The sequence below is a fragment of the Chinchilla lanigera genome, unplaced genomic scaffold (assembly GCF_000276665.1).
Source record: "Chinchilla lanigera isolate Chin_1 unplaced genomic scaffold, ChiLan1.0 scaffold00014, whole genome shotgun sequence".
NCBI lineage: Eukaryota > Metazoa > Chordata > Mammalia > Rodentia > Chinchillidae > Chinchilla > Chinchilla lanigera.
Window position 1 is genome coordinate 33,114,038 of NW_004955415.1, and position 24,773 is coordinate 33,138,810.

At 55.7% G+C, this 24,773-nt stretch overlaps 1 protein-coding gene across 1 annotated transcript in view; it reads left to right on the top strand.

The window, feature by feature from the left end:
* Tecr (trans-2,3-enoyl-CoA reductase) overlaps nucleotides 1-24,773 on the top strand; it is a 26,713-nt gene extending 1,940 nt beyond the window's left edge. The window contains exons 2-13 of the mRNA XM_005381105.2: nucleotides 22,158-22,208; nucleotides 22,632-22,683; nucleotides 22,829-22,873; nucleotides 22,946-23,049; nucleotides 23,130-23,245; nucleotides 23,326-23,431; nucleotides 23,656-23,728; nucleotides 23,810-23,853; nucleotides 23,922-23,979; nucleotides 24,065-24,153; nucleotides 24,461-24,506; nucleotides 24,585-24,773. Coding sequence (XP_005381162.1) covers nucleotides 22,158-22,208; nucleotides 22,632-22,683; nucleotides 22,829-22,873; nucleotides 22,946-23,049; nucleotides 23,130-23,245; nucleotides 23,326-23,431; nucleotides 23,656-23,728; nucleotides 23,810-23,853; nucleotides 23,922-23,979; nucleotides 24,065-24,153; nucleotides 24,461-24,506; nucleotides 24,585-24,712 — 912 coding nt within the window. The 3' untranslated portion in view covers nucleotides 24,713-24,773. The remainder of the gene's footprint in view (nucleotides 1-22,157; nucleotides 22,209-22,631; nucleotides 22,684-22,828; nucleotides 22,874-22,945; nucleotides 23,050-23,129; nucleotides 23,246-23,325; nucleotides 23,432-23,655; nucleotides 23,729-23,809; nucleotides 23,854-23,921; nucleotides 23,980-24,064; nucleotides 24,154-24,460; nucleotides 24,507-24,584) is intronic.

A 24,773-nucleotide genomic window follows, 5' to 3' on the forward strand; every position in this document is an offset into this window, starting at 1 on the left:
GAATTGAACTCAGGACCTTGCACTTGCCAGGCAGGAGCTGTGCCGCTGAGCTAAATTCCCAGCTCCTAGGGAATGGTTTCAGTTCTGTGCATCAAAGGATGAATTTCTGTTAGGTACTAAGCTCATCCTTTGTCTTCAAGCTACCTCCAGTCTACTGTGAGGTTAGCTTCTCTCACAAGCCTTGTTTTTGTTTTTGTTTTCAGACAGGGTCTCACTATGTAGTTCATGCTGGTTTTGAACTCACTGTGTAGCACAGGCTGGCTTCACCTTTGGGGTGATCTTCCTGTGTCAGTCTCCCGAGTGCTGGGATGGCAGGCGTTTACCGCCATGCCCAGCCCATAGAGCAGGTCAGTTCTGAGCCTTGGCTGGAGCCAGCCCCTTGGAAGGCTGGAGCAGGCCTTGGGATTACCTTGGGGTCAGAGCAAGGTCAGTAAGAGAACTGCTTGTCCTGGGCCACCCCAGGCTTTTTTTATTGCTGTTGCTGCTGCTGCAGATGAGAAGGGAAGTGATGATCCCAGTAACAGCTGGAGAAACAGCCACTGTATCTTGTAAATGAGCCTGTGAATTCCTAGGAAATCAATCTGCTTGCAGCCAGCAGGAGGAGCCCAGGCCAGGGCTCTGTCCCTGCCGCTGAGTACCTGGATGTGATGAGATCCTGACTTGCGGGGAGCTTGCCCTTTCCTCCTTGCTCCCTGCCTGTTTGCTGCTGGGGATGGAACCCAGGGCCTCTGCGCTGAACTACATCTTCAGGCCTGTGTTTTTTAAAAAATTGTTTTGACACAGGGTCTCACTATGTACCAAGTTGTCTAGGCTGGGCTGGAATTTGTAATCCTCCTGCCTCTGCCTGCCAGAGTGCTGGGATTACAGGCAAGAGTAGCTCCTTTGGTGCCCATCTTGCAAGTAATTTTAGACCGGTTTATCACCTTGCTTTTTGGCAAGTTCTTGCATAGGTTTCCTCTCCAGGCATAAGGATGAAAGTTCTATTTTTGTTTGTTTGTTTTTAGTTTTTTTGAGACAGGGTCTTACTGTGTGGTCCACGATGGCCTCAAACGAGGTGATCCTCCTACCTTGGCCTCCTGAGCACTGGGATAGCAGGCGTGCACCGCCATACCCAGTTAGAATGAAAGTTCTGGAAGTAGACTTGTGGCCTAGAAGCAGCCGTTTTGGAGTGAAAATTGGGTTGGAGGACGACAGTGAAGGACAAAGTAGACTTGGGGTAATGGTGTCATAGGTGTGTGTACTTTGGACAGGCTTATGGCCGAATCCTGGCACTCTCACTGACTAAATAGTTGTATGACTCAGGGTAGATTAGTTAACCTCTCTGAGTCTGTCTGTGGTTGCTTCTTGGGGTGAAAGCCACCTGAGTGTACAACCCCCAGCTAGTATTAAAAAACATTAGCCAGACGTGGTGACACACGCCTGTAATCCCAGCACTCTGGAAGGCTGAAGCACGAAGATCCCAAGGTTGAGGCTAGTCTGGGCAATTTAGTGAGACCCGGTCTCAAGAATAAAAGGGCTGGCGCTGTAGCTCAGTGGTAGAGTGTTTGCTTAGTATGGGGGAGGCTTTTGGTTCAGTCACCAGCACTGAAGAAAAATTATGAAGTGGCTGAAATATCTACGATATTCATAAAGCCAAAGGAGCTGCATGGTGCTCTGACTTGTTCATTTTGGAGGATCACAGAAGGATGAAGGAAAATTCTGGTTAGATTTACCCAGTCCTAAAGTATATCTCCCAACTTCATGTGCAGTGGAAAAAAGCAAGTTGCAGATGATCCCATAAATTTTAAAACCTGCCAGGCACAGTGGTGCACACCTGTAATCCTACTGTTTGGGAGGCTGAGGCAGGAGGATTGCTGGAAGATTGAGCACAGCCTGAAAACAACAACAAATGGCTGGGTGTGGTGGTGTAGGCTTATATTCCCAGCACTTAGAAGGCTGAGTCAGGAAGATTGGCATAAGTTTGAGGCCAGCCTGGGGTACATAGTGAGACCCTGTCTCAAAACAAAAAACAAAAATCAGTCAAATGGGATTTCCGTGTATTGTTTATGGAAGTGATGGTGAACCTTTTAGAGCTTTCAGTAACAACCCACGGTGGCTGGCATGCCACAGGTTCACCACCACTGGTTTATGGGACATGCATAAGAGAGGATCAGTTGTAGTAAGTGCTCAGAAACATGGGCCTTGCGCAGTAGTTAAAGGTGCTATCTCTTGGGTTGGGGAGCTGTAGGGGAGGCTTAGGCTTAGCTATATCTGTTCTGTTTTTTGCTTTTCAACAAAGGAACCTGAAGTAGAGTAAAATGTACGTGCGTGTTAAATCTAGGAGGTGGAATCTTAGATGTTTGTTTCCGTTTTGTTGTTTTTCTGTGTTTATTACTGGGGATGGAACCCAGGGCCAAGCAACATACCAAGCACCCGGTCTACCACTGGGCCACATCCTCAGCCCTGTTAGCTCCTTTTCCTTCTTCCTTCTTCCTTCTTCCTTCTTCCTTTTTCCTTCTTCCTTCTTCTCCTTCTCCTCCTCCTCCTCCTCTTCCTCTTCCTCCTCTTTCTTCTCCTTCTCCTTCTTTTTCTCTTTCCTCTTCTTCTTCTTCTTCTTTTTTTTTTTTTTTTTGTGATACTGGAGATTGAACCCAGGGCATTTACACTGAGCCACATCCTGAGAACATTCTCAGTTTCTTTTTTTTTCTTGAGACAGGATCTCACTGTGCAGTTCAGGTTGGCCTTGAGCTCACTTTGTAGCCCAGGCTGGTCTCAGATTTGCTATGATCCTCCTGCCTCAGACTCCTGAGTGCTGCAATTACAGGCATGTGCCATCATGCCTGGCCTCTCAATGTTTTTATTTAAAAATAAAAAGATCTTTCTTAGTGAAACTGGGCTTGAACTTTCGATCCTCCTGCCTCAGCCTCCCAGAATACTGGATTACAGGTGTGTGTTACCATGCCTGGCTTCCTAGTACCTGTTTGCTGGCAGGTTTTGTGTTCTGACATCGAGGGCTGCTTATTCTCTCATACTTTTGACACTTTGCACTGAACAGAGCTTTAGAAAATGCCATTGTGTAGGGGCCAGGCGCAGTGGTGCACGCCTGTAATCCCAGCACTTGGGAGGCTGAGGCAGGAGGATCATTGCGAGTTCGAGATCAGCCTGGGCTACAAAGTAAGCTCAAGACCAGCCTGAACTGCATAGCGAGACCCTGTCTCACAAAGACAAAAAAAAAAAAAAAAGAAAATGCCTTTGTGATTGATTTAGGATTTGGACACGGGCTGGGCCCTGCTGTGATCCTCCTTCCTGTATGGTCTCTTTTTCCTTCCTTTTTGGTGTACAACCCAGAGTTCTATCACTGAACCACCTCCCTTCTCTTTTTATTGCTGGAGAGTAGTAATAGCAGGGAGACCTTGGGAGGGAGTAATAGCAGGGAGGTCTTTCCAAAGACTCTGAGAGCTATTCTTTGAACCCCAGTTTTGTAAAGAAGGAACGTGGGGCTCAGAAAGACGGGACCTTGCTTGAGGTCACGACCTGGTTGAGAAAAGACCCAGACCTAGGTCTCTTTGACTCCAGGGTAGAATGGCCAGAGCCACAAAGTGGGAGGATGTCGCAATTTTTGTCCAAAACAAAAAAGCCTTGAGGTTTAGCTCAGTGGTGGAGTAAGTGTAATCCCTGGGTTCAATCCCTGGTATTACAAAACACATACACAGTGGGCAGGGGAGATAGCTCAGCGGCACAAGTGCCTGCCTGGCAAGAGCAAGGTCTTGAGTTCGATTCCTAGTACCAGAAACATACACACACAAACAAAGAGAGTGTAAACACACTAGAGAGATAGGGTCTCACTATGTTTCCCAGGCTGAGCTAGACTCCTATGCTCAAGTGATCCTCCTGCCTCAGCTTCCTGAGAGGCTGAAGCCTCAGCTCTGTCCCATCTGTCCTATGCACTCAGTCAAGGTGGTGAGCTTTTTTTTTTTTTTTTTGGCTTTTTGAGACAGAGTCTTGCTATGTGGTACGGGCTGACCTTGAATTCACTATGTAGCCCAGGCTGGCTTTGAACTTGCAGTGATCCTGTCTCAGCCTCCCAAGTGCTGGGATTATGCCCTGGAAAAGTGGTGAGCTCTGTCACCTTCCCTGAGCCCACCGTGGCAGTGCCCAAGCCCTAGGTTGCCAGGCTTTCCCGTGCCCACAGGCGCCCCTCCTTGAGCAGGTTGTGTGCCAAGTAGTACAGCCAGGCATTGGTGACAGAGCTACCTTGCCGTGGAGACAGCAGAGCATGTGGCTCTGCACAGAGCCTTGTGCCCTGCCACCACCAAGGCTGGGGCCCTGGGCACGTGCTCACTACCATGCGACACCCCGAGTCCCCAGCTCTCCAGGGACATTTGGACGGGCTCAGGCTCCTCTTGCACATTGAGTGGCCCCACCCGTTGGGACCATCTTTCCCTCCCAGCGTTAGCTCTTCAAGGAGTGTTGTCCAGGTGATATTTTTAGGGCCGCCTAGGAGTGCACATCTTACAAAGACAGTGTCCTGCTCACCTTATAGCGACAGGCAGGGCCCGGAGATGAGCAGGCAGGGCCAGGTGCGGGGGGAAGGTGGGAGCCACCCAGGGCTGGGTTCTGGGCAGCACCAGCTGGGGCAGTTGTCAGCGATCCTGCTGGGGACGTAGAGGCCCTCAGGCTCAGCACAGCCTCTGGACTCAGTGGTTCCTGAGGGGAGAGAAAGAGCGGTTGGACAGCCCTGAGTGACCCTGCCGGAAAGAGACTTGTGGCTGCGATCAAGCTGTCAGTTTTGCTTTGGCACCCTTCGTTCCTTGGTAGCCCTGGCCAGGTGAGGGGACCTTGGGCCGTCCTCAAGTTCAGGCAGGGTCTTCACAGCCTCCTGCTGACACTGACGTCACAGCTGAGAGTGTTGGAATCCCTGGGGACACTGTCTTGCAGCCAGATACAGTCACAACTGTAATAAAGCTGCTGCTGACGGAGTGCTTATTCTAAGTGCTCTTTATAATACCTTGGGGGACCCATGCCCTGGCGCTGCTAGGCAAGGGCTCTATACTGAGTCACATTCCCAGCCTGGATGGCCTTTGCACTGAGCTACAGCCCTAGCACTTTCAAAATTTCTTTAAAAAATTTTTATTTTGAGACAATTAAAATTTTTTTTTCTAATTTTAGGGTTTTGCTAAGTCCCTAAATTGTCCAGGCTGGGCTTGAATGTATGATCCTCCTGTCTCAGTCTCCCAGAGTTCTGGGATCTTGGGCGTGTATCCCTAGGCCTACGTCTATTTATTTAATTCCTATCTCTACATGAAATAAGTCTGTCCCCTCCCTTTGTCTTTTTTTTTGAGAGAAGGTCTCACTGTGCAGTTGAGGCTGGCCTTGAGCTCACTTTGTAGCCCAGTCTGGCCTTGAACTCACACTGATCCTCCTGCCTCAGCCTCCCGAGTGCTGGGATTGTAGACATGTGCCACCACGCCCGGCCTGTTCTCCTTTTTTGTCCGGTGGAGAAACTGAGGCACAGAAGTACAGCAACCCACCCACAGCTCATGAGTGGCAGAGCGAGGGTGCTGTTGCTCTCCGAGTGGGCTGCACGTGGCAGGAGGAGGGATGCAGCATGTGGTGGTGAGGGGCATGGCCTTTGGCGTTAACTGAGCCTGCCTCGGTTTCCTCCTGGTTTTCCTCCTGGATAAAGACACTGGGCTAAGGACACTGGGAACAGCTTAGCATGGGGGAGGCCCTGGGTCTCATCTCTAACACTGCTGACACCACCAGCCAAAAAACAGCACGTTGAGAACTCGAGCTCATCATCGTGACAAACAGCCGTCTCAGGAAGGGGATGCTCAAAGCCAGCCCTTCTCGAAGCTCACTTCTGCTCTTTCCCCCTCGCCACCATCTGTCCCCACCCTGTGCCCAGAGGCTCACACCATCTGTCCCTTGCCATCCTCCTGCTCCCAGGCTGTGGTCTTTGCTCTCCTCAGCCCACAGCAGGCCTGCTGTTCACATGCCTAGGCCCTGGCTTTGGTGTGGTTTTGTTGTGCATCCTTGGGGATCAGAGCCAGGTCCTGGCACCTGGGAGGCAAGTGTCCTCCACTCCCACAAACACACACAACAAGGCAGGAACTCTGTGCTTTGCTCCTGGCCTGGAGGCAGGCTCTGTAGGTGTCCCCCAGGGGAGGTGAGGCTGGCTGGGCAGGACTCTGTACACCAGAGGGACCTTGGACTTTATCTTGAGGGTGCTGAGGTTTCCTTTTCTGGTAATTCTACTTAAAAGTTTCAACTCTGCAAGAGCAGCAGTGGGGAGGAGAGGGACTCCTGCCACAGCCCCTGGTCAGTTAGGGCGGGCCGCGAGTGTTTCCCAGCCTTGCTGGGGATAAAGGCCTTTTCAGGGGCCCTGCAGCTGTGCCAGGCTGGCAGGCGGACATTGTCCTGTCCCAGCCCCTGCTCAAACCAGGCTCTTCTGGGACAGAGCACGTGGCTACTGACTGGCACCCTGGGGCTGTGCAGGGAGGGCTCTGTGTGGGCTCCTGGGGCTCCAGGGTGCAGGGACTGTACCCCAGGAAGTGGGGGGGATGTGGGCATCAGGGCTCGGTGTGAGGAGCCAGCTTCCAGGCAGGAGGAGAGGGAGGGCAGGCAGAGCTGCTGGATGCACAGCTTTTGGGCGAGGTGTGGGGAGCACATTCCCGTCCTAGGGAGGGTGCCGATCACAGCGGAGATGGGTAGAGTGTGGAACAGCGTGTGCGCCCTTTGGCACACAGGGGATGGGTTCCCAGACAGTCCCGGGACCCACGCCTGTGCTGCTCACGGGCCTGGCATAAACAGCTGGCATGCGAGACCTGGTGCAGTGCTCGTGTTGTGCAGACACTGAAGTCGGTGGCAGACTGTGTTGTTCAGGGAATAATCACTGCAAAGTCTGCACGTGTTCAGTACGCGCAGGGTGGTTTTTTTTCTTTTTCTGGTCTTGTTGGTTGAATCTGCAGGTGTGGAACCTGTGCGTGACCAGGGGTGACGCTGCCTGTGTGCGTGGGCGTGTGCACACTGTCCTGGGGGTGGGGCCCAGACTCTGCCCTGTGCGGGCTCCTAATCCCACTCCAGAGCGGAGTTTGACCCCTCTCCTGTTGGGGGCTCCTCTGGGACTCACTGGGGTTGGGCGTGGAGGGAGGCGCTTGGGTTTGGAAGAGCAGGTTCAGTTCTTCTTGTCTGGGAATGCTGTCATTCCGGTCTCAGCTTGAATGTCCCCTTCTCTGAGGGCTCGCAAACCTGCCTGGGCCACACCCAGCATCTTGTCACTTCTCAGATTTTAGGTCTTGTCTTTTCTTTCCTTCTTTCTTTTCTTTTTCTGGTACTAAGACCTTCACACTGAGCTACGTCCCCAGGTCTTTTAAAATTTTATATACATTTAATTTGGTACCGGGAATTGAATTCAGGACCTTGAGCTTGCCAGGCAGGTGCTGTGCGGCTGAGCTGTCTCCCCAGCCCTAATTTTATATTTTGAGAGAGTCATTCTAAGTCACTGAGTTGTCCGGATTGGGTTCCAGCTTCACATTTTCCTGCCTCAGCCTCCCAGAGTGCTGGGATGACAGGTGGGCCACACTGCCCCTGGCACATTTTAGTTGTCTGCACAGCCCTTGGCACCATCCGCTCTGTGTGTGTGTGCGCGCGCGCGTGCCCGCAAGTATACGCATGCGTATGAGCCCTGGCTCTGCCCTGCTGTCCCTGGCCCTTGGTAGGTCTCAGGATGCTTCTGGAAGCAGTGGTGAGGACAGTAGTATAGGCAGCAGCCAGAGAGCACGGCATGGGGCGGCCTTGGCGTTAGGCCACACGCTCACCCTGCTCCCCACAAAGGACAGCAACAGGAAGGAGAAAGGAGGCTCGAGTTCTCTGATGCTGGGCAGTTGCTGGGCTGGGGCTGGCAGGCCTGGCTTAGCTGAGCAGGTCGTGCTCTCCCGTGAGGGGGCTGCAGTGCCTCTGGTGCTTCTGGGTTTGGCTGTTGCTTCTTTTTCTTTGCACTGCTGGGAATGGAACCCAGAGCTTTGTGCACAGCAGGCGAGCACTCAGCACTGAGCTGCATCCCAGATGGAGATTCTGTGGGGTGCACTAAGCAGTCAGCAAGCCCCGAGAACAGTTCTTGGGTCCCTGGTGCAGGCTGAGGTGCAGAGCCACAGCTGCATTTGTGGACGCACACTGAGGCAGAGCCTGGGATCAGCACCAACCCGGGAGCAGGCATGGGGACATTGACCACTTAAGGTTCCTGGACTAAGCTGGGTGTGGAGGCGCGTGTCTGTGATCTCAGCACCTGGAGGCTGAGGCAGGAGGATTGCAAGTTGGAGTCCAGCCTGTGCTATAGATTGAGACTGTGTCCCAAAATAAAAAATAAAAAGGGCTGGGGATGTAGCTTGGTGGTAGAGTACGCTGGGTTTGGTTCCCTGTATTGCAAAATAAGAACAAAACCCAAAAAAAAAAGGCCGACCACGGTGCAGGGACTCCTGGGGGCTGACTCCTGAGCTGTCCCCTCAGCCTCTTCCCTTCCTGATCCTTCTTTCCTGCCACACACTCCAGGCGCCTGCCCTCCACGGAGTCCCCTCTTCACTGCCACTTCCTCCCTTCCAAAAAGTGGTGCCTCGTCTTTGCAGGCTCCTTGCACCCCTCCCGCTGGGATTTTTGTTGTAAAGGAACAGCAGAGGTGCCGGGGGTTCAGGAGCCAGCACCTCCCTCCTGGGGCTGTTCTGAGCCTCCTCCAGCAAGTGTTCTAACTCACAGCAAGTGTTCTAGGAGACCGAGACCAAAAACCCAGCCGCACTGGGGATTGGAGGCAAGTGTCCAGCGGGGCTGACTGTGTGGGCTCAGCAAAGAGCCGGGCCCTGCTCTCTCAGTGAGCAGGGTTTTCATAGAGTTTACAGGTGAGTAGGAAGCACAGAAACCTGCGCTTGCTGTTAACTGATTGGACAGAAAGTTACAAGGAGTTTCACCTTTGCATATGGTGGAGATAAGCTGGAGGTACATGATTGGTCAAGAGGTTACATTCTGGTATCACCTGATTGACATATGGAGGGGAGAGGGCTACACCAGTCTGGGGAAACAAAGGCTTGAAGGCGGCGGGGCTCCCGCAAATGTTTCTTTTCTGCTTTATCACTATGGTCTCTGCAACCCAGTTAGCTCCCCTCTGTTCCTACCCCCCAGCCGCCACCAAAGTCCTTCTGAAAACCAAACCAGCTTGTGGCGGTGATTTCTTATTGCTGTGGCCTGAGACGCGGAGCTCCTGCTGCTCCTCAGCTGTTGTCGCCCCTGATGCCCTGGGCCTGCCGAGCTCTGTGCTGCCCTGGGGCCTCGCCACCTCCGTGGGAGCCCTGAGCTGGTTCACACACCCTGCCCCAGCAAGGTCTTTCCTTTGGCCTGCTTCCTTTTCTTCGGGCGCTGCTGCGCCTGGTGTTACACAATAGATGTTTTGGCCTTGGGCTTGAGACGTGTAGGAGGCTGGGGGTGGGGCGCAGCTGCTGCATGGTGCCTCCTGCGGCTCTGCACTGTGGCTCAGCACTCTGCTGTCCTCGTGGGCTTTTCAGGTTGAGGCTGCAGCACTGAGCCCAGCACCCAGCACATGCCCAGCACCCCGAGGGGCTCAGGCCGTGTTTGCTGAGTGAATGAAGAGTGGTAGTTGCTTGGTGAGCAGAGGCCTCATGGGGTGGCGGGGCCCTGCGGTGGGCTTGTCCTGGCTGGTGCGTTTTGCAGCCTGGGCTGCAGTCCCCAAGGAGCCCAGAAACTGGGTCACTGTGCTGGAGGTGACTGCAGCCACCCTCAGGGCTGAATGGCAGAGGGGTAGATGTGGGGGTGACAGCTTGGTTTGGCTCCTCTGGGCGAATTAGAGGCTAGTCTGGGAGTTGGGCCCAGAGACCCCACCTCAGCCTGGTGACATTCACCAAGCCACTCGGCTCTTGGGGGGCCTTCCGGGTGGTGAGAAAGTGAACGTCGTTTTGAATCTCGGGGGTCCGGCTTTTAGTGAGATACCGTGTGAGGCCTCCTGAGCTAGTCACCTGGAAGATGTATCCAGCCAGCTCTGATAATAGATATGTGCCAAGATCTTTCGGGGTGTCACTCGGAAAGCATTTGTCCGCTTTGGGATTTCAGTCTCACGCAACTCCCGTTCTGCCATCTGTCATGAACCTGGCTTCTTAGTGTTGATACTGAGAAAGAGAAGAGGCTTCATGTGGTGGCACAAACCTGTCGTCCTAGCACTCAGGAGGATGAGGCGGGAGGATCACTGTGAGTTCAAGGCCAGCCTGGGCTACATAGTGAGTCTTGTCCCCAGAAACAGAGAGATAGAAGAGTGAGGGCTGGGAGTGTAGCCTAGTGGTAGCTTCCTTGCTTAGCATGTCTGGGGGCTTGGGTTCCATATCCAACATAAAAAAGAAAAAAGCCTGGCAGGGTGGTGCATGCCTGTAATCCCAGCACTTGGGAGGCTGAGGCAGGAGGATCACCATGAGTTTGAGGCCAGCCTGGGCTACACAGTGAGATCCTATCTCAAAAACACCAAAACAAAAAAACCCAAAACATCCGGGCGTGGTGGTACACGCCTGTAATCCCAGCACTCAGGAGGCTGAGGCAGGAGGATTATTGTGAGTTCGAGACCAGCCTGGGCCACAAAGTGAGCTCAAGGCCAGCCTGAACTGCATAGCGAGACCCTGTCTCAAAAAGACAAAAACAAAACAAAACAAAATAAAAAAAGAAAAAGAAAAAGAATAGAAAACAAGAAATGGCAGAATGAAAGTAATACTGGCCAGGCACAATGACGTGTGCCTGTAATCCCCAGCCATGCAGGGAACAGACTAACAGTGGTGAATTGCTGAGTTGGAGGCAACCCTGGACAACATGCTGAGACCCTGTGTCATAAGCACTACCAAACCTTGCCACATTCTAGCACTAAGAAAACCTCAGAGATGTCGGTTCATTGGGAAAAAAGGTGCCTGTGTTGCTTTGGGTGAACCAGTGACAACCTACTTTTTTTTTTTTTCCTGGTACCGGGAATCAAACTCACGACCTGTGCTTGCCAGGCACTGTGCCGCTGAGCTAAATCCCCAGCCCCGACAACCTACTTTTTTATTATATTATTACTATTCACGATATTGGGGATTGAATGCAGGCCTTTGTATTGAGCTATATCCTTAGTCCCCGTCCTCTTTATTTTTTATTTTAGTTTTAGTTTTTTTTTTTTTGAGAAATCGTCTCGCTATGCAGTTCAGGCTGGCCTTGAACTCACTAGTTCAGGTTGGCTTTGAACTTGTGGTGATCCTCTTGCCTCAGCCTGCAGAGTGCTGGGATGACCAGTGTGTGCCACCACACCAATTATTTTTAAATTCTGAGACATGGTCTTACAGAATTGCCCAGGCTGGGCTGCAACTCATGATCCTCCTGCCTTGTCCTCCTGTAGTGTTGGGACTCTGAGTGTGCACCACAGTGCATCAGTGCCTCCCTCCCTCCCTCCTACCTGTGCTGGGGGATTGAATCGAGGACCTAGTGCGTGCTAGGCAAATGCTCCAGTAGCGAGCTACACCACCAGCCCATCACCTTTGTAGCCCAGCTTGTGGTTAGTATTTATTACTGGTTGTGATAGATAAATGCGGTGGATGATTTACTAATGCCATTGATGGTATAATTAGTTATGCTGATGTTGTATTGGTAGCACATCTTGAAGGACTTTTCTTTTTATGTGTAGAGTCTTTAGGCCACTGAATTACAATCCTTCTGCCTCAGCCTCTCAAGTAGTTAGGATGAGAGGCATGCACCACACTGTACCCAGCCACTGAAATGTCTTAATAAAATTAAATTTCTGGGGCAAGGGCTGGGCTGTAGCTCATGGTACTAAGCATACTTAGCATGTGTGAAGCCCTGGGTAAAATCCTCAGTACTGCAAAAAAGTAAAAGTCGGGCTGGGGATTTAGCTTCGTGGCAAAGCGCCTGCCTGGCAAGCGCAAGGTCGTGAGTTCGGTTCCCGGTAGCAGAGAAAAACCAAACCAAAACAAAACAAAACAAAAAGTAAAAGTCAGTTTGGTCTGTATGGTAGCAGTGTTCAGTCATAAGCACGTAAGAGGGAAAGATGTCTGGAAGAGGGGACCAGAACTTAATTTCAAGGCACAGAAGGAGCACATGTTAAAGATGTAATACGTTTTGTTTCTAAGATAGGGTCTTGCTATGTAGTTGAGACTGGTTTGCACTTCCTGTGTAGCTCAGGCTGGCCTTGAACTTGTGGCGATCCTCCTGCCTCAGCCTCCCAAGTGCTGGGGTGACAGGTGTGCACTACCACACCAAGCCCCTTTTTTTTTTTTTCAAGATGGAGTCTTGCTGTGTTGCTCAGGTGGGGCTTGAACTTATGGACAGTTGTCTCACCTCAGCCTCTTAGGTAGCTGGGAGGACAGGCCATGCTGCCACACTTGGCTGTCTTTTTCTTTTCTCTTTTTTTTAAGCAGTAAAGGTAGGTATCAATTTACTAAGGTATTTAGCGTCTATAATTAGATCTAACAGAGTCCTGTAATATTTTAATATCTATACTAGGTCAGAAATTACATAATTTATAATGATTCAAGCTTAGATTAAAAAAAAAAAACTCAGCTGTAAAGAAGGAAAAACTTGAGACTTTCATAGGTAAATGGATGCAACTAGAGACCATCCTCATAAGTGAAATAAATCGGACCCACATGTGTAAGTTGTGTAGCGCATTGTCTCCCTGGTGTGAGGAACTGAAAGAGTAAATAAAGTCCAAAATGCACAATAGATACTGTGAAATGGGAAGAAATTGTTCAAAAGGAAAAAGGGACTAGGATGGGGGAAAGGGGAAAGGAGAAAAACAAAATACAAGTTATACTACTAGTGTCACTTAGTTCATTGAAAACAAAGGTTTGTACTAATATTGTGTGGAGAATTTGTTAAGCCCATGTCTTGTATGTTGATTAACTAAGGATAACAATACTCAGTGTATTAACTATTGTTACTCTCCTATTATTTTGTTATGAAATTTTGTTTTACTTTTTTTCCATTAAAAAAAAAAAAACAACTAGACTCAGCCTAAATGTGGTAGGGTCACTGGGTGCACTGGCACAGGCCTGCAGTCCCAGCTACTTGGGAGACTGAGGCAGGAGGATCCCTTGGGCCCAGGAGTTGAAGGCCAGCCTGGGAAACACAGGGACACCCTATCTCAAAAGAAAACAAGGGGCTGGGGATGTAGCTCACTGGCACAGGTGCCTGCCTGGCAAGAGCAAGGTCCTGAGTTTGATTCCTGGTGCAAAAAAAAAAAAAAAAAAAAAAGACAAAATCAAAAGAAAACAAAAACAGAAAATGCTAGGGGTACATAAGACTTGCACAATTATTTTAGGAGCAAAAACTGAAGAGGAGAACTTGGTCACTTGCAGATGTTTCTGGGAGGTTCAGAGTTCGAGGGTGGCCTGGGCGTGGGGAAGGAGGAGAGCGGTGTGGTGTTTCTCAGCGGGCTGGGTCAGTGCAGGTGGATTTTTTTTGTGGGGTGCTGGGGATGGAACCCAGGGCCTCACATACACTCCACAGTGCTCTGCCACTGAGCTGAACTCCTAGCCTGTTTTATTTCATTTTGAGACAGGCTCTCACTAAGTCGCCCAGGCTAGCCATGAATTTGTATCCTTCTGCCTCAGCTTCCTGAGTAGCTGGGATGACAGGTATGTGTCTGGCCTAGTAGAGATGTTTGTATCTCCTTCCGTGGCTGAACGCCCACAACACCGCGCCTGGCCTGTGTCTGTGATGAGTGAGCCCTGGTTTCCCTGCAGGGGGCTTAGCAGTAAAGCCAGTGGCCATGCTGAGGACCTGCCCCAAGTGCGGGCTGCTGCTATGTGGCTCCCGGACCCGCTCTGGTGAGGTGAGCTCCTGGGGTTGGACTGACCTGGGCGCTGGACTTGGGCCCTCTCCCCGCTTCCTGCTGGACACTGCTTTCCTGCCCAGAGACAGGGAGAGGCCTAGAAGCTGAGGGACAGGCACAGCCCTGGAAAAGGGAAGGGTCCTGGCTGGCGTGCCCAGGGGAGGACTGCCCACTGGCCGTGAGCATCCCTTTTTGTGTGTTACTGGGGATTGAACGCAGGGCCTTTGCACTGGGTCACGTCCCCTAGCCCTTTTTTATTTTGAGATGGGGTCTTGCTAAGAGATGGGGGCTGGCCTCGAACTTTCAGTCCTGCTGTCCCAGCCTCCCTCGTAGCGGGGATTACAGCCACGTGTCACCAGGCCTGTTGAGCAGACTAGGCCCTGGCTCCGGCATTAGCTGGCAGGTCCCTGGGCTGACACTGTGTGCCCTCGGCTCCGCCTCCTGCCCACACAGCTGTGAGCAGCACCAGCCTCACAACACAGTGGGAGCCAGCGGGGCTCAGTGCTTGGGTGCAGCCTGGCAGTGCTAGGGGACACGGGGGAGAGGCGGGGGTAGCATGGGTGTGGCTGAGGCCTTTGTGGGTGGGTGCTGTTGGCTGTGCTAGGGCTTTGGGCTCCATCCAAAGCAGGGCCCGAGGCAGGGTGGCTCTGGTGACCCTGAGAGCTTCTATCTGGGCGCTGGGCTAGAACCAGGCCCTTTGTGTGCTGGGCATGAGCTGTCCCTCAGATGCAGCTCAGCCCCTGAGAGCGCTGGAACCTGACCTAGAGGTGTGGCCTCACACAGACCAAGTCCAGAGCCACAAGATGGCGCCAGAGCAACGCTATGATTCACAAGTTGCCGGGGAGTCCTCCCAGGAACCCCTGCTGTGCCTGGACCAGGGGCGGAGGCTCCCAAGGGTTGGCCAGACCCTGCCTCCTGCAGCGCTGGGGACACTGCCTGCTTTTCCAGGCCCATAGGTGGCCTTGGCCTGTGACAGGAAAACTTGAAGGAAGCATCTCTGCACGCTGCCTGGGTTCTCCCTCTTTGCTGTGACAGGCGACGGACTTCCTACCCTGGGTATGGCTTGATTTTTTTTTTTTTTTCCTTTTGAGACAAGGTGTTATTGTGTAGCCCAGGCTGGCCTTGAACTCATAGTGCTCCTCCTGCCTCAGCCTCCTGAGTGCTGGGGTGGCAGGTGTGTGCCACCATGCCCAGCTGGTATGTCCTGATTGTGCCTGAGTGGGTGCACAGGCGAGGCTGGTGGTGGTGGGGTTCCTGTTGCCAAGTAGAGAGCTTGGCCCTGGGGCTTCCAGCAGGTCCCTTGAGAGCTTGTTTGGAGGTTCTAGCAGGGGAGCGCAGCTGCTCGTATACCGTTGACCGAGGAACGGCCTCCTCTATTGGGGGTGCACGTCCTCTTCGACAGAGCACGCGGCTTTGGGAGGGACACACATGGAGCATTGAGGGAGGAAGGAGACACCTGCAGAGCCAGCCGTATCAGCTGACCCAACCCTCGCGATCAGTGGGGTGACAGATGACACAGCCAGATCACCTTCACATCCTGTAGCAGGTCCTTGATCCTGTGCAGGTGGCATGTGTCACCACTGGGCACGTCTGGAATTGCAGTGCCCCTTGCAGCTCAGCTGTGCTGGAGCTGGGGTGTGAGCAAGGAGGGTGCCTTCTAAATGGACCAGGTAGTTTTTACATTTTTTTTAGGCTGACCTTGAACTCATCATGTAGCCCAGGCTGGCCTCAAATTCAGGGTGATCCTCCTGCCGCAGTCTCTCGAGTGCTGGGGTTACAGGCGTGCACGACCACGCCCAGCCGTATTTACTGTTTTTCTGGCGCTGGGAAAGGAACCCAGGACCTTGTGTGTGCTAGGTAAGTGGTCACAGTTAAGCTGTACTCCTGGCCCCAGTGTTTCATTGGTTTGATTTTTGGTATTTTGAGATGGGTCTCACTGTGCTCCGAGCATGGCCTCGAACTCCTGGGCTCAAGCAGTCCTCCTGTTTTAGTCTCCCAAGTAGCTGGGTTTATGGGTCAGGCCCAGAGCCCATGTTTCAGGCAGTTTTGGGAGTCATTTTCTGCTTTCCTTGCTAGCATTTGGCCTGCTCCTCAGAGGTGTCCACTGTGGTGGCTGCAGGGACTTCAGGCCCACACAGGCCAGGGCAGCACGGGACCCTCCTGGCTGACTGCCTTGGGCCACGTCCTCATTTCTGAGTGTGGTTTTCTGAGCTGGTGGATGGGACACAGTGCTTGGCGATGGGGACGGAGCAGTGACAGAGCAGGTAGGAAGGGAGCGTCTGAGTGGACAGCCAGGCAGCTGGCGAGCTGCTGGTCAGAGTCCCTGCTGTGTGCACCGGTGTTCCCTCCTCTTCTGTCCTCTGTGGTTATGTTTACTGATGCAGGAACACTAACAAATGTCCCCTGAGGTGGGGACAGCACCCTCCTGGCCCTGGATTCCAGAGCCACATAGATACTGGTGCCCAGACCCCAGCTAATAGTGTCTTAGCAGCAGGAGCAGCCTGGCCAAGGTTCGGGGAGTAGTTGGTCCACGTCTGTGCCTTCCATGCCCCGACCCCTGGCCTGGGTGCCACTCTCCCCCCACCGCAGCTCCTCTGGGAGGCTGGCACTCCCTCTCCAGCACTGTGGAGAAACGAGGTTGCACACCAAGGCCACTGGGGAAGGAGGTATTTGTGGCTGAGCAGGTGCAGCCTGTGCTGGCTTCCTGGCAGCCGGGCCCAAGGTCTTCTCGGGTGTCCTGGCACCCTAGCATTCATGGGTGAGTTGGTATTTCTGGAAAGTAAAAGGGAAAGGGAGCCGAAGTGCTGAGCTGGAGTCCAGCGCACGCGCCTGTCTCCACATCAGTGATGTGGAGGAGCCGGTCCCAGGGTGGCTGGCACAGTTGGTGCTCCCAGGGAGAGCCCTATGAGGGCTGGCAGTTCAGTGCTTTGTGTCCTTGCCTGGGGTCCCTGGGCACGCTGGGTTTGTGTTCCAACCAGGCTGCTTGTGTCCCAGGCCTGGTGCAGGCGCTGCTGGTTATGCCAGGCGCCCCGTGTGAGGCAGGCTGTGGCCAGGCCCTTTCCTGGCACCAGTCCCCGGGGCTGCCGAGAGAGCAGTACGCGTGCCTCTGTACCAGTTCTGACTGGGCCCAGGGGCCTGCATGGGGATGGGCCGACCTTGAACCTGCACACGAGGGCATTGGAGTGCAGGCATTTTCCACCAGGTGACCTGGGCACACAGTGTCCTTGGAGCCCGGCGTCTGCATCTGTGAGGCTGCTGCTCCCTGCTATTGTTTTAGGATGTTGCAAGCAGAGCAGAGAGGCCTGAAAGCAGCTGTTGGCCCCTGTTGCCCTGTCACGTCGGTGCTTACAGCATAGGACACAGGAGTTCTAGGTGCACAAGCCCGAGTGGCACCCGCAGGCCTGTGCCCGCCCTGTGACCAGGACTCCGCAGTCCTTGAGGGAGGCTCTGGGTCGTTTTCAGAGGAAGGTCCTGGGGGGGGGGGCAGGGTGGCTACTCGAGAGGCCTCTGTTCCAGCTGTGCCAGGCCTGCACTGTCCCTGGGCAGGCAGCTGGCAGGTATTACGAACTCATCTCCAGCCTGGGCTCCGCTGGGGCCAGGTCAGAACCCTCCAGCTCCTGCCTTCGTCCCCACCCGGACCATCGGGATCTGCCCGCAAGTCCACCACTGTCCACGCCCAACCCACGCTTCACCCATCTGTGTGCGCCAGCCTCACCCCCACAGCCCGGTCCTCTCTGTGACCACTGGAGTCTGACCTTGTCTCTCCTCTGCTCAGGAAGCTTCCACATCTCCCACCCCCTGGTAACAGCCAAAGTCCTAGCCAGACCTGCAGTCACAGCTACTCAGGAGCCTGAGGCAGGAGGGTCACAAGTTTGAGCCCCACCTGGGCAACTCAGACCCTGCCTCAAAATAAGGCAGTAAAAGAAAAACTTTAAAAGTGGGTAGGGATGCAGCTGAGTGGGGGAGCTCTTGCCTGGCATGAGTGAAGCCCTAGTTCCATCCTCAGTACTGGGGAAAAAAGAAAAAGCCAAGGTTCTCCTCCAGTCTGTCATCTTCTCCCACTGTCCCTTTGTCCACTAGCTCCAGTGCAGCCCCAGGGGCTTTGCACCTGCTGTCCCTCCACCTAGCGCATTCTTCCCCAGCCCACTGCCTTCTAAGGGAGGCCGGCCCTGGCCACTCTGCCCTGTCGGGGCAACAGGCACCCTGTTGTCTGTCCCTGGACCCTGACAGCCAGGCTAGGATGCAGGCCCTGTGTTGGGAGGAGACAGGGCAGGGCACATGGATGGTGGAACGTAGGGATACAGGGCAGTGGCCCCAGGCCTCTCGGCTGACTCCAGTTAGGGGTCACTGCTTCACACTGTGGGTCCTGCACCTACCGCATCCTTGACCTTGGCTGCAGGGTATTCATCCATCTGGGGCCACCAGGGGGCATTGCTGGTGGGGTGGCATTTCCTGGTGCTGACCTTGGTGTCCTGTGGAGGGGTCCTGCGCCACCCTATGCCATACGTCTGGGAAGGAACCCCTGTCATCCCCCACCTCTGTGGCGAGCACCAGACTCTTTGTATTTATTTCCCTATTTGCTTGTGGTGCTGGGGCCTTCACACTGAGCTCCATCCCAGCACTCTTCTATTTTGAGGTACAGTCTCGTTAAGTCACTCTGGCTAGGAACATACTGCCCTCCTGCCTCAGCCTCCCACAGTGCTGGGATCATAGGTGTTCGCTGTCACCTCCTGGCTCAATATTTGTTCTTAAGATTTTTTAAAAGATTTATTTCAGGTTGGAAATCGTTATGTACCTTTTTCTTTTTTCTTTTTTCTTTTTGGTTATTACCACCAATTTCCCAGTAACTTTGTGAGATGGCAGGTGGGGACTTGTCACTTCATGGATGAAGACGTGGAGGCTCAGAGAGGGTGGGTTACTTGACCAGGGCCACACAGCCAGGAAATAGTTTTGTTTTTGTTTTAAACCCCAGTACCTGGGGAGTACTGGGAAGGCAGGCCTTTGTCCTGGCTCACACCCTTCTCCTGCGACCGATCGGGGCCTCCTGTGGCCTGCCTTCTTGTGCTCAGGGTGAGAAGGGCCTCCAGCATGTGAAGATTACTGAGGAACCCTGGGAGCTGCAGCCTGCCCACCTGGGTGGCTGGGCAGAGGCTCCCATGCCCTGGGTCCCACCTGTACCTTCTGGGTCTAGAGGAGCAGGCACAGCTGAGGGTCCAGGCGGGCAGGTAGCTGGGGCCTGACTTGCATCCTCTGCTCCCAGGGAGCAACTGTCCCTGCCCCCGTGCTGGCCCTTGTGCAGGTGCTTCGAGCAGCCATGCACAGGATGGTGCCCACCTGTGCTCGTGGTTGGTGGGTGGGGACGCTGGGGGTCAGTGTTCAAAACATGCTCTGAGAGCTGCAGGAGGGCGTAGTTGTGCAAAGGCCCTGTGACTCCTGTGGCCTCCCAGCTGCCTGCACTCCTGTTGAACTCACCTCCCCGGCGGCTCTGTGCCGGTCTGTGTCGGGTCTTTACTACCCAACACTGGCAGGGGACCTTCAGCGTAGGACCTGTGCCCTCCGGCAGGGTGGGCCTGGCGGCACCCTGGCCCTGGCACACCCTGATGTTGGCAGAGCAGGAGTGCTATTGGCTGGGCTTCGGAATCTTGGGCCTCAGGGTGAGAATTACTCCTGGGCTGGGGCTGTCATCGCAGAACCACGTGTCACGCCCACGCCAGGGGCCCTGCCCGCGTCCTTGTGGCATCTGTGCTAGTGACCCTCCACGGGCTTCCTCTGTCCATCTGTAGCCACCCTGTCCCTTCCCTTGGAGGCTTCTAGGCAGGGCCCCTTCTCCCCCCTGCCTCCCTGGGTATGGCCTCCTCTTGGGGCCTCCTTTCTGCTCACTGAGTCTTGGGAACCCCTGCCCCCACCGTAGGCTGGCCTGAAGCCCGCGCAGGCACAGAGCGGGGGGGTGGGGTGGGGGGGTGGGTGAGGAGTACCAAGGCCTGGGGTGCACGTGCGAGGGCCCCTGGGTGCTCCCCAGCCCCGGAGCCTTCTCTGATCAGCACTTGTGGCCTGTTGGTCCTGCACTCGTAGAAGTGACTCGAGGCTGAGCGCTTGCCTAGCGGGTGGGGCTCGAATCTGTCCCCAGCATCCTCAGGTTTGTGTTGAGGTGAAACCGACAAAATGGAAAGCCGCCCATTCCAGGGCGCACAGCACGGAGAGGCTTTGCGCACTCTGGTGCCCCCAACGCTCCCCTCCCACCTCTGCTCAGTTCCCCACCAGAGACCAGGCGCTCATTAGCATCCCCCTCCACCAGCCTGAGGCCGACGCCCATCCATGCCGCCTCTGCGGGACGCTTCCTATAAATAGTGACCCTGTCTGGCGTCTTTCACTCAGCCTGTCTTTTTTTCCCTCTCTTACCTAGCAAATTTTATCGTGCTTTCTGTTTTGAAATAATCTAGAGGCACAGGGAATCACACGCACCCACCTGGAGCCCTCAGCACTTCGAGAAGGTGGCTTCGGGGTCTAGGGGCTGAGGGCTGACCCTGTTGCCATGTGGCCTGCAGTGCCCCCACCCCGTGGGCCCCTGGGTGTTGCCCGCGCCTCTCGCTTACCTTGTGGGGTACAGGCAGCTCCCGTTCTCCGGCCTGAGTGCTGGCTGCTCCTGCAAGCATGGCTGGGCTCTCTCCTGCCACCGGCTTCCTTTCCCAGCTGCCTGAGCCCCGACAACACGCGGGCACTGTCCCCCCACCCCAGGCCTGGTTGGTGCCTGGCAGCGGAGGAGAGGGTAGAGTTTCAGTCCTCCCCCAGCATCTGGCCAGCAGGGAACGGGGCTGGATGTATTTTAAGCCCTTGAATGGTTCAGCAGGAACTCCGAGACCTCCTGTCCCGTGGACGCTGTGCTGCCTTCCCGAGGGCCACATAGGCTCACAGGCACGCAGGCACTGCCCCCCTTGGGGTGCAGGAACTATTAATACCCTGTCCCTCTTGTGCCCCTCCTCGCTCCGGTCTCTTGGGTGGGGTGTGACACTCCAGGTCCATGGCCTGCTTGCCTTTCAAGCCCCCTTCCGTGCCCGCTGTCCATAGGGTTCGGCAGGGCCCAGTGTGGGCAGCAGGTGCGCTGTCTGGTGTGGGCACCATACACAGCGTCTGCCAGGACTCAGGATGCCGGCCCTGTCCTGCCCTCATGGCCACAGGTGGGCAGAGCCTGTGTGCTCTGACCTGTAGCCTGCGGGGGAGCCAGGCTGGGAGCCAGGCTGGGCACCAGGCTGATGTGCTCGGCTGCACTGTTGCACCTCACCCCCTGAGCATGGCAGGAAACCCACACAGCCCAGGGAGGAGACGCTTTCCTGCCTCCCTCTGGCCCTGCCATGGGGGCCTGGCATAAGCGCAGAGCCCTCCATCGGGGTGGGATGAGGTTGCCCGGCCTCACTGTGCAGCTTCTCCGGCCTGCTGCACCCTGTGTAGTGCCGCTCCTCTGCACTGCCACTGCGTGCCCATGGGCCTTGGAGAGGGCCTGGACGTGTGTGTGGCCTTGGGCTGGCCCAGTGGGAAGACTACCATGCCAGCGGCCTTGAACAAGGCTGGGAGGACCCGTGGAGACACAGGAGAGGGAGTTGGAGGGGTACAGGGGCACTGGCTGGAACCTGGCTCCCTGGCCCTTTCCTTTCACACGTGGAGAGGGGGCTGTCTGCTCCAGTAACTTGGGAATCTGTCACCTCTCTGGGAACACAAATGCACAAGGAACATAATCCAGAGTGTCTTTTACAGCTCAGAAGGGAAATGGATGATCTTTCTCACGGATTTTCAAAATAGCTGGGGTTTCTCAGAGCCCAGTGAACTTCCTGGGCCTGTGCTGGGTGCCCGGCCAGGCTGGCCTCTCACCCTGTGGTGCTGGCCTGAGCCCCTGCTTGCTGTAGGGACCTTGCTATCCCCCATGCTGTTGTGGGACGGTAGCATGGCTCCTTGGAGGCTTGGTCTGAGTGGTTTTATATTTAGCTGGGCCACAGCTCTGATGCCACTCGGATTTCACCTGGCACAGAAGCCAGAGGCTCAGGGCAGGCTCAGGCTCCTTTCCAGCACCGTGGCAGAATTTGATCGCTGCCTGACTGGTGCAGCCCTTCTGTGGGGAGGTTGGTGGTGGGGTGACGGCGGCAGTGGGGTGCACTGGTGGGCAGAGTGGAGCAGTGAGCCGGTGGCAGGCAACATGGACATCAGCTTGAGTATGGTAACTCGGGAGGCGAGCCAGGGCCTGAGCCCTGGCCTCAATGGCCTCCCCCGGCCTCCGCCCCCCAAGGCAGCCAAGAAACATAAAAGGGCTGTTCTCTTCTTCGAGGTGGAGATTCTGGATGCAAAGACAAGGGAGAAGCTGTGCTTTCTGGACAAGGTAGGCCCATGCTGCTTGTGGAACTAGGCCAGGGACCACATTCCTTCCAGCCCTTGGTGCCCCACCCCCTGCCCTTCAGAGGGCACACAAGGGGCGTTGACCCCAGGTAAGGCAGAGCAAGCAGCGTGGCCCCTGGTGTGGCCGGGACTGGCCTGCCTGAAGAGGGAGCAAGGCCACTTCAGTCGGCTCTGCAGGGCCTCGGGAAGGAGGTGGGGCTGCCCCTCCTCAGGGCCTTTGTCCACTGGTTAGTGGGGTGCTACCAGCTGCCTGGTAACACGGGGTCCCAGGGCCACAGCTGTCCCCACACTGGCAGAACTGAGGCTGTACCTGCCTTGACGGTGCGGTGGGAACCTGGCCCCCAGCCCCCCTTCCCTGGGTTCCTGGGGGGCCTCTAGAGCTGACCTCCCTGCTCCGGCTCACCAGGTGGAGCCCCAGGCCACCATTGCAGAGATCAAGAACCTCTTCACCAAGACCCGTGAGTGCACGCCTGCCACACTGCCCCATCCCTGCTGGCCCCCGAGGCCGATAGAGCCTCCCCTCCCCCACTGGGCGGGCTCTGGGAGGAAAACGCGACTGCCCTTCTGGTCTCGAGGGTGGGTGACGCCGCTGTCTGCCTACAGACCCGCAGTGGTACCCGGCCCGCCAGTCCCTGCGTCTGGATCCAAGTAAGGACCACGCCTGGGGGTGGGGGGTGGCAGGTGGGGGACACAGCAGCCTTTAACCTGCTCACTCCGCAGAGGGCAAGTCCCTGAAGGATGAGGATGTCCTGCAGAAGCTGCCTGTGGGCACTACGGCCACACTGTACTTCCGGGACCTGGGTGCGCAGATCAGTTGGGTGACGGTGAGTCCTGCCCTGCCCCGCCCCACCGCGCCCCCCACCGCAGTGGCCACAACCGCGTGACCACTGTGTCTGGGTCCTAGGTCTTCCTGACGGAATACGCTGGACCCCTGTTCATCTACCTGCTCTTCTACTTCCGGGTCCCCTTCATCTACGGGCACAAATACGACTTCACGTCCAGCCGGCACTCGGTGGTGCAGTGAGTGTGGGAAGGCTGCGTGGGGGAGGCACGAGGGGCGGGGCTCCCGCGGCACCACCTGAGCCGCCCCCTCCCCCCAGCCTCGCCTGCATCTGCCACTCATTCCACTACGTCAAGCGGCTGCTGGAGACTCTCTTCGTGCACCGCTTCTCTCATGGCACCATGCCCTTGCGCAACATCTTCAAGGTGAGAGCCCCGCCACACCCACCCAGCGACCACACCCACCCAGCGACCACACCCACACAAGCCCCACCACCCGCCCGCAGACGGTGGATACCCGGAGCCCCACCCACCGCCGGCCCCGCCCACCTCAGACCACACCCCTCGGCTCCAGCCTCCAGAGGCCCCGCCCACTGCAGAGCCCCTGCGCTTGTGCGCTGCCCACATCCTTCCCTGTCGCTCCCTTTCAGAACTGCACTTACTACTGGGGCTTTGCTGCATGGATGGCCTATTACATCAACCACCCTCTCTATACGCCCCCCAGTAAGTGCCTGCGACCTCCCCAGCCCTTTTGCCTTCGGCCCCTTTCCTGGCTCTCACGGCCCCTCCCTGCTTCCTCTGCAGCCTATGGAGCTCAGCAGGTTAAGCTGGCGCTGGCCATCTTTGTGGTAAGGAGGCAGGGGTGACGGGTGGGGTGTGGCCGGGGGAGTCCTGGGCTGACCCACTCCTCCCACAGATCTGTCAGCTGGGCAATTTCTCCATCCACATGGCCCTGCGGGACCTGCGGCCGGCCGGTGAGTGACCTCCAGACCTGGGGCGCCTGGGTTGGGTTGGCTACGTCAGGGACAGGGTCCCACTTGCCTCCGTTGTGCCCGTCAGGGTCGAAGACCAGGAAGATCCCATACCCCACCAAGAACCCCTTCACGTGGCTCTTCCTGCTGGTATCCTGCCCCAACTACACCTACGAGGTGAGGGCCACGCTGCCCTGGGTCCTGGCAGCTGCGTCACAGGGTTGGCGTGTGTGCACTGGAGTTGGGTTAGTGTTGAGCTGGCATGGGGTACGTGCCTGTCATTTCAGCACCAGGAGCTGAGGCAGGAGGACTGTAAGTTCAATCCAGCCCGGGCAACACAGCACTGAGACCGTGTCAGTAAAATACTGGGCTGGCAGTGTAGCTCAGGGTGAGGGGTACGGGGTGGCCCCTGAGCCCTGGGCAGCCTCATGCAAGCTGGGCCACCAGGCTGCCGACAGAACACCCAGCCCCTCCCTGCCCACAGGTGGGGTCCTGGATCGGCTTTGCCATCATGACACAGTGCCTGCCAGGTGAGCCCACCCTCCCTGCCTCACCCACCACCTGCCCTCCTGCCTGTAGCAGGCTGCTGACCCTTCTGCCACCCACAGTGGCCCTCTTCTCGCTGGTGGGCTTCACACAGATGACCATCTGGGCCAAGGGCAAGCACCGCAGCTACCTGAAGGAGTTCCGCGACTACCCGCCCCTGCGTATGCCCATTGTCCCTTTCTTGCTCTGAGGCCCGTGTGCCCCGGGGTGGCGCTGCTGCCTCTGCCTGGAATAAACTCCGCCCACCTGGA